The 8045-nt window shown below is 44.5% G+C and overlaps 1 protein-coding gene across 1 annotated transcript; it reads right to left on the reverse strand.

Moving 5' to 3' along the window:
• On the reverse strand, positions 1 to 3565 carry LOC147228904 (early growth response protein 4). Its single transcript, XM_086156155.1, has 2 exons — positions 3269 to 3565; positions 1 to 3004 (listed from the first exon to the last, which is right to left on the reverse strand). The coding sequence occupies exons 1-2, from the start codon at positions 3423 to 3425 to the stop codon at positions 1686 to 1688; spliced, it is 1476 nt and encodes a 491-aa protein (XP_086012281.1). The 5' UTR covers positions 3426 to 3565; the 3' UTR covers positions 1 to 1685.
• Positions 3566 to 8045: the final 4480 nt, after the last annotated feature.

Consider the following 8045-nt stretch of genomic DNA (forward strand, 5'->3'; position numbering starts at 1 on the left):
TGCTTCCAGAAAGTGTTTATTTTGCTCATAAACTTCTCATAAAAATAACAACATCGATATCAATTAAATGTATTGTAGAAACTGTATATGTACAAAATCTCTACTTGAATAGTTAATATAACTTAAGGCGAGTTACAATTTTTTTTTCTTTTTTTTTTGTAATTACCCCGTTGGTGATCATCTCACCAAACTTTCACCACAGTTTTTTTTTTCTTTTTTTTTTTCAAGTGAACATTTCAGCATCTTATCAAGAGTGAAAACCCTTTTGTCCTCAAGGTTAAGTCCACAGAAACTCGCAGCAATGTGTGCTACCTGATTACTCAAAAGCAATTTCTCATAAGGTTTGCTAGTCGATTCTAGCTCGATTTAGACGTTAACTCTGTACATACTGTAAAACCGTCTCGTCGAAAAGCCGTACCACAACTAGAGCGCATCCGGGTCCCGTTCACATCGAGATCAGCAGTTCAATATAATAACTCTAATCATACCAACAATGGGACCAAGTGCGAAAAGGGTTCCGATATCAAATCTCAACAATTAAAATATGTGTTACTGAACAATAGCCCTCAAAAAACCAATACGTCATTAATGATTTTGAATACATCACACCTTCCAAATGAAGCTCAAATGTGATTAATGTAAAATATACAATTAGCTATAAAAATACAAAGAAGTACAGTAATACAAATATATTTATTTCCCATTTATGATATATCTTTCACAATCGTAATTATCCAAACAATTCGGAACACAACACAAAGACCAGTGACAAAAAAAACACTGACAACCAAATGAGAAGAAGTTAAACAAACACTAGATTTTTTTTTCTCAAAGATGGACAACTTTATGGCCCGCGCCATAAATAAGTTACCCTACATTCATGTCAATCACCACCAAGGCAGAGTGATGGAGTACAGTGGTTGATAATCCTGGTTAAAGGAAATAAAAACACTGACATAAACATGCATTTTTTTTAAGAAACATAGTCCAAACCATTGCTCTAATAACGCTAAAAGCAGAAAATAAGGATCTTAAATGGAAATATGATTAAAATCTTTAAGTGCAATCCGTCCGTCCACCCATCCATCCATCCATCCCTGCAGGCTGGGCGGCTGATGGAAGCTGGAGCTGTCCGCGGGAAGAGGTGCTGAACAGCGGCTCATGCAGCGAGCGCTGCAGCGGAGAGGCTCGGCTCCAACGGCAGCGGCAGCAACAAGTGACTCTTCATCCGTTTTCTCCGACTTTTACAACGAGGCTGGAATGTGACCCCCCCCCCCCATCTCTTCCTCCCTTCTTCCTCCTCCTCCTCCATCCTCATGCTCGGCAGCAGCCTCTCCAGTCGAGCGCCAGTCAAACCATCTCGTGTGCATCAACTTGTGGTCAGCTGGCGTAGGCAGTATTTTCCAAGACGGAAATACCCAAATAACGTGTGTGTGTGTGTGTGTGTGTGTGTGTGTGTGTGTGTGTGTGTGTGTGTGTGTGTGAGAGAGAGAGAGAGAGAGAGAGAGAAAGAGAGAGAGAGTGTGAAGAGAGAGAGATAAAGAGAGAGCGAGAGAAAGTGTGTGTGTGTGTGTGTGTGTGTGAGAGAGAGAGAGAGAGAGAGAGAGAGAGAGAGAGAGAGAGAGAGAGAGAGAGAAAGAGAGAGAGAGCGGACGCACAGCCGCCTGGCGGGGTCCTCGGGCTCTTCACATCCCCTCGGGCAGAGTGAAGGGCCACGGGCTGGGGGCCACCTGTGGCTTTATTTCCATTTTCTCCTTCTGTTTCTGGTGTACGCGTCCGTGCCGTTTCCTCTCGTCGCTGCGGGCGAACCGTTTGCCGCACACGTCGCACGAAAACGGCTTCTCGCCGGTGTGAGTCCTGGTGTGGGTGGTGAGGTGGTCGCTCCGGCTGAAGCTGCGCAAACAGATGCGGCACTGGAACGGTTTGTGGCCCGTGTGGATGCGGATGTGCCGGTTCAGCTCGTCCGAGCGCGAGAAGCGCCGGTCGCAGCTTTCCATGGGGCAGGTGAACGGTTTCTCTTTGGCGGGGCCGTGGGAGGCGGCGGGGGTCTTCCTGGCCCTGGGGGGCTTCGTGGGGCGGGCGCTGTAACTTTGCGCAAAAGAGTCCGGCAGCAGGGAAGAGTAGAGGATGGAGTCTATGGTGCTCGGCAAGGCGGGCGACGCGTACAGGGGGTCGCACTGGTTGGGCGGCTGCGGGGGCTCCGGAAACGGTTTCAGGTTGGAGGAGACACCCATGGGCGGGGGGAGGTAACTGTTGTACAGCGGGCTGGAGAAGCTCTGGGAGCAAGTGTCGGAGAAACACGGCTCCTGCTTGATGCCCCCCTCCACTTTAAAATCCGGGTTGGGACAGATCGGGGGGAAGGTGTCCAAAAGTTCCTTTACATCCATCTGCTGGTCGGGGGGGAAGTCGTTGGACATGGGGAAGGTCTCCGTTTGGAAGCTCGTCTCCAGGCAGCCGGATTTACCGAAGGCGCCCCACTCGTAGCAGCTGCTCTCGAACTCGTTCTTGATCACCACCGGGAACGAGGCGGCCTCCGACTTGGGCTCGGCCTTCTTCTGGTGCGCAACGCGGGGAGAGCCGAATCCCAGCTGCGGGGTGCCGGAGGGGTCCTGGGCCTGGCCGCCGGCCTGCTCCTCCGCGTACCTCTGGCACGTCTGCTCCGGGGAGTACACCGGGGGGAGCGGCCCGGAGCAGCCGAAGGACGGTCTCTTGACGCACGGATCTCCAAAATCACCGTCCATCGGCGCGGGCGGAGACGCGTACGTTCCGCGGCCGTGCGAACCGTGCTGCACCTCCGAGAGCGGCAGCGTGGAAATACCCACGATCTCCGTGATCATGTTGAGGAGTGTCTCGGTGCTGCATGGCGCTCCCTGCGATGCCTCCACGTAGAAACTGCCGGAGTAGGCGAGCGACGTGGGGGTGTAGGTGTCTTTCGGGCACTCGCATGGGTTAAACGCAAATTCCGAGTTCGACGCTTCGGTTTTGAGAGTTGCAGGGGTTCCTTCTGTGGAAATAGGAGAGGGGGGGACTTTGTCACTTTGTGGGTTTTTATTTCTTATTTTTCAGTCAGTGAGTCAATACCAAAAAGGAAGGAAACATCACCGTTACATAAACACCCGTGGCCATTCGGCACAGGGACGCCTCGGTGTGCGCGGTTCGCAGGTGTCACCGCTTCCCCCCCTCTCAATTCTATTTCTTTTTTTTTCCGCGGCATGCACATTTTTTTGTCATCTTTTGTGTGTGATCGACCGTGCAAATGCGAACTCACCGTGTCCGTACTGGGCAAGTACCCCCCGCTCCGCATCGACGTACACCTCCTGGTTCTCTTTCTGCACGCCGCTTTCCATTCCCAGGGAAGAACTGTTGCAATTGTCAAACTGAGGATAAAAAGAATCTTTCGCGTTCAAATCCATATTGTTCAACATAGTGATGCAAATTAGAAGTCCGTCCCTCCCAGAGGTTGGAAAAAAATGACAAAAATGGCAAAACGTTGAAAAAAATATATGCAGATGACACTTTCTTTCCAGCCCCCCCCCCTATGATGCTTTTCGATAAATGATCCAAAGTGGAGTCTTTGTTAAAGGTATATATATATGTATGTATATACATATATACATATATATATGTATATATATACACATATATATATACATATATATAGCAATGAAAGGTATTCCTTATCGTCTCTGCTCCTCGGTAGGTATTTGCTTGCTGTGGATTTCACATCAGCGACTTCCCCTCTCTCTCCTTATATACACTTTGGCAGCTCCCTCGGCCCTCCTCCCCATTCATCAGCTCCAGTGAGAGGATTCCCCGCTGCGTGTAAACTTCATGCCCATATATGGACAGAGGATGTGACGGAGTCCCCCCCCCCCTCCAGCCTCCCCCCTCCCAGACTTCCCTCCCTCCACCCATACTGTAGAGATGGGAGACTGACGTTGCAACAAGTGGCTGACGGATGGTAAAACCTGGCTACGAGTGGTGTTTAGTATGAAAGTGATGGTTAATAATTTAACAAAAAATAAATAAAAAACAAATCCTTGAAAAAACAATGGTGATAAATAGACGTTTTGAGAAAAATAATTGGAAAAATAATTAATGATAAAAAGATTTTTTACACTCCTCATCCAAGAGGCGTATTCAGTTCTGATGACCCTCGGGAGATTCTGAATATAACTGACAGGTTTTAGCTTTACGGATGAGGGGTGAAACATCTTCGTGTGAGGCAATTCAAGGGCATCCGCGAACGACAAGAAGATGTCGACAAGAATTCACCATGACCTGGATGACTGAGAACCTCCACAGACAAATAATAAAAAAGACAATTAATATATCCTCATGATGCCTTTTAACCTGCAATAGTATGAAAATTATTCCTCACTCATGAGTTGACAGATCCACATAAATGCTACTGAATACTTTCAGTAAAAAAGATGGGGCTTGAGCTTGGGGCTAATTTAAAAGACATATATACTGTATGCATGCCTACGGAGCCCCTGAAGCTACGAGGCAGGAAAACACAGTTTTTGCAAGATCTTGCAAAACTGTTATGTTAGAGTTGGCAGGACTAACATAATGTAAGAGGCTCAATGGTTTGAGCATAATGAGATTAGCTCACTTTAAACTCTGTGTTGTTACAATAAGTTAATGAATCAATGTTGTCTCACTTCATCTGTATAATGTCCACATTTGGGACGTCTCTCGAATGCAAGAAATGCTGCAATATCGTCTTCCACGACTCCCTTTTTACAATCAGTTAACAAAACTAATCAACACCTGGAAATAAAACTCAATAAACTTCTCTGTCTTCTTTGTGTTACCACTCCAACCATGGATGACCCAGAAGAGCATTGCTCTTAATGTAAATAGTTTTGCAAGATCTCGCAAAAGTTTGTCTATTCCCCCCCCCTCCAATCCACTTAGCAAGATCTCGCATTTTTCTTTACCCTTCAAAATTTTCCCCCATGTCCCCTGAGGCAGCGGTCCTCAACCTTTTTTTTCTTACCAGTGACCAGTTTTATGCATGCAAATGTTTCTGCAGACCAGTTAGAGGCACGGTGGTTCAAATAATAACTTTTGTCAGTTCAGAGTATCTAATCTGAACACAACAATTACAATTTATATTAACCAACTACAATGTTAAGTGCGGCAGTAAGGTGAAGGCAGAAACTGTCGTTTTTCAAAATAAGATCCGAAAGTTCCAATGAAAAAACTGTCATTTGTACCAAGAAAGATTTTCTTTTATGACTGGTACCAAATTATCCACCTTGAGGGGCTCCATTCAGACACACCTACAACTCTATAATAAAGATGCACCATACATAGATAGATTAAAGTTAAAGTTAGGTTAAATAACACATTATAGTTTTATCTAAGAATGTTGTTGCAAGCTTATAGTTAATAAATAGGCGCCTTTGCATGTCAGAGCAGTGTAAGCAATTGTAATTGAATGGGGTCAAAATTTTAGTCCTGCCCCTTGAAAGGGGGCCACGCACAAAAAATATTTGTCGTGGAGATAAAAGATAATCCCTAGCCATGCCATCACATCATCTGCATGCAATCATCAACAGTACAACTTCTTTTTAAGAGAAGTGGTGATATACTCATTCGCAGAAAGGTCTCTTTTTTCCATCGGAGGCAATACTGACATTCAGTGTCTGGTTCAAGTTCAAAATCGACAAACAGTGGGAACCAACACAAGAGACACGACAAATATAAATAGTGCCGGTTTTGAAAGTGATTTTATTTCTGCCTACACCAACGCATCTCACCGAGCGATTGAAATAGGCTAGTAGCTCATCAAACTGTTTGTTATTAGACGCAATTACATGTAGCCAAGCGAGAGAAACACTAATCTTCTAATATTACCTCTGCTGCACTACAGTACGGATAATTAAGTTGAAACCAGAGCAGAAAATAGGACATGCTTGTGAGGCTATCTTTCAATATAAGTAGCTTTATTTTACAGACAGATATGAGAGCAAAATGTTGCCCAGTTCAATTAATAACCCCTCTCAGAGGATCCCGTCTCCGTATCTGGGCCAGACTACATGTTTTCGGCTGTTTCCTCGCACACCTCCACCTGTCAGTCGAGTGTTTAGAATGACTTTCACAAATTAACTTCCTGCCGTGAGAGAAATTGTGGTCACTCGCACTATAGGGGCGAACAACAGCAAAGGCTCCGTCTAAACAAACCCTTGGCCTTTAAAAGCATTGAGGGAAGTCAATAACACCCCTGAGGTGTTCAGTGGTTGAACCCAACTGTTCACATGACATTTCAACCCCAAAAGCTTTTTTTTTTTTTCCTTTTCCCTGCATCACATCTGTTGCCGGGTGCAGTCTGTGGTCACACTTCCTATTACAACAAGTCGATAGTCTTTCATAGGGCGTCGTAGTGTGCAGCAGACCTCTGGCTCCGGTTTGAGCTTCAGCACCATGGATAACGACAGTGCATCATTCAACCTTGAAAATCTCCCATAAGCCAACAAAAAAAAAAAACTCCTCACTTTTTTTTTTGTTCTTTTTGCACTGAATGCTTGCTGTGATGTGATATGAATGACATTCTTTTTCATGAAATGAATCCGATACCCCGGAGGACAATAAGGATATCTTATCAGTGCTTGCACATGGATTTTGCAGGAGCATTTCAATCCTTAGTGCAGGGAGCACTGCTCAAAAGAATGGTAATGATCCCATTAGAAATAGTGAGGCAGTCATTTAATATCATACTCCAGTCTCATATTGTCGCATTTATGGCATAAATTGATTTGAGTTGATAAAACTATATATGCCCATGCCAGAATTGTACACAAATCAGTATTTTAGCGATACTGCACAATATGCTGTGGCACAATCATTTAAGCAATGCAGGATAATTGTTAGAACTACTAAACTGTTAAAATGTCAATTGGTGGTGATAGTGTGTGTGTGTGTGTGTGTGTGTGTGTGTGTGTGTGTGTGTATGTGTGTGTGTGTGTGTGTGTGTGTGTTTGCGTGTGAGTGTGAGTGTGTGTGTCTGTCTGTGAGAGACAGAGAGAAAGGGAGGTAGGGAGGTTGAGAGAGCATAATTTGTGAGATGTGAGATATTGTGGAATCTGGATGACTGAATTTTTCAATATTAATTTATGGCGGAATGTTTAATAAGTCAGAAGGTACATTGAAGTCAAAGATGTTTTCTTTTTAGAAAATTTCGGTCAGTTCATTTTACTCTGCTTTTCAAATACAAGATGTGTGGTGTTTTCATGTTCTTAATGCTTAAACACACGTAAAGGTCTAGAAACCAAATGTGCAGCAGTTACTTGAGAAAAACATCATCGTGATGTTGACTTTTAAAATAGGGATACAAGACTATCATTATCGCATCAAAGATTTCTATTTGATTTCTGTCAACCAGCTCTGAGTGGGCTGTATTTGAGAATACTATTATCTAACAGTTCCAAGATCTGCCACTGTAAACTGTCAAATTCCAGGTGGATACCAGCTTGATGGGTCACCTCCTTCCTTCAATTCTCTTCTACGATCCTAAACCTATCCTTTCTGTGCAACTCGAGGATCTTGGACAATGCATGTAAACACCTGCCTGTCATGAAATGCGTGCCCGCGAGCCAGCTTGTTTGGATGGTTGATACTGTAACTGCTGAATTTTAATGCAGGAGGCTTGAGTCAGAGGCGAAGTGACATCTGCCGACCAACTGGGTGTGTATTTCACCAACATTTAACATATACAACTCCTTCCATTATTCACGATACTGAAACTGTGGACTCGCAGCGGCATGAGCTCTTGAAAGCAGCACAAAATGGAAATTGGCAGCCTGTAATAGCTGCCGCTGGCACTGACCTCACCACTCCTGCAGTATACAGAAATCTGCTGCTCACCTGGCATCGCTCTAAAAGAACACAGCAAATAAATAAAAATCATTCTGTGAATTGAATTTTTTCAAAAATGAATCTTCTTTTGTCTCCATTTGGATGCAACGCATTTGCAAAGCGTGAAACCAAAAGGCCGTTTTCACATTTGTCTATCAGTGTGGAGAATTTTGTCTGTG

Source organism: Fistularia commersonii, chromosome 12 (genome assembly GCF_037954325.1).
Source record: "Fistularia commersonii isolate RoL2024-O1a breed Wild chromosome 12, RoL_Fcom_v1.0, whole genome shotgun sequence".
NCBI classification, from domain to species: domain Eukaryota; kingdom Metazoa; phylum Chordata; class Actinopteri; order Syngnathiformes; family Fistulariidae; genus Fistularia; species Fistularia commersonii.

Bases quoted from the DNA above. Each gene is read 5' to 3' on its own strand.
- LOC147228904 (XM_086156155.1), bottom strand. From the start codon at position 3,425: ATGTTGAACAATATGGATTTGAACGCGAAAGATTCTTTTTATCCTCAG. The intron at 3,005-3,268 runs GTGAGTTCGCAT...CTATTTCCACAG, and splicing joins ACTTGCCCAGTACGGACACG to AAGGAACCCCTGCAACTCTC.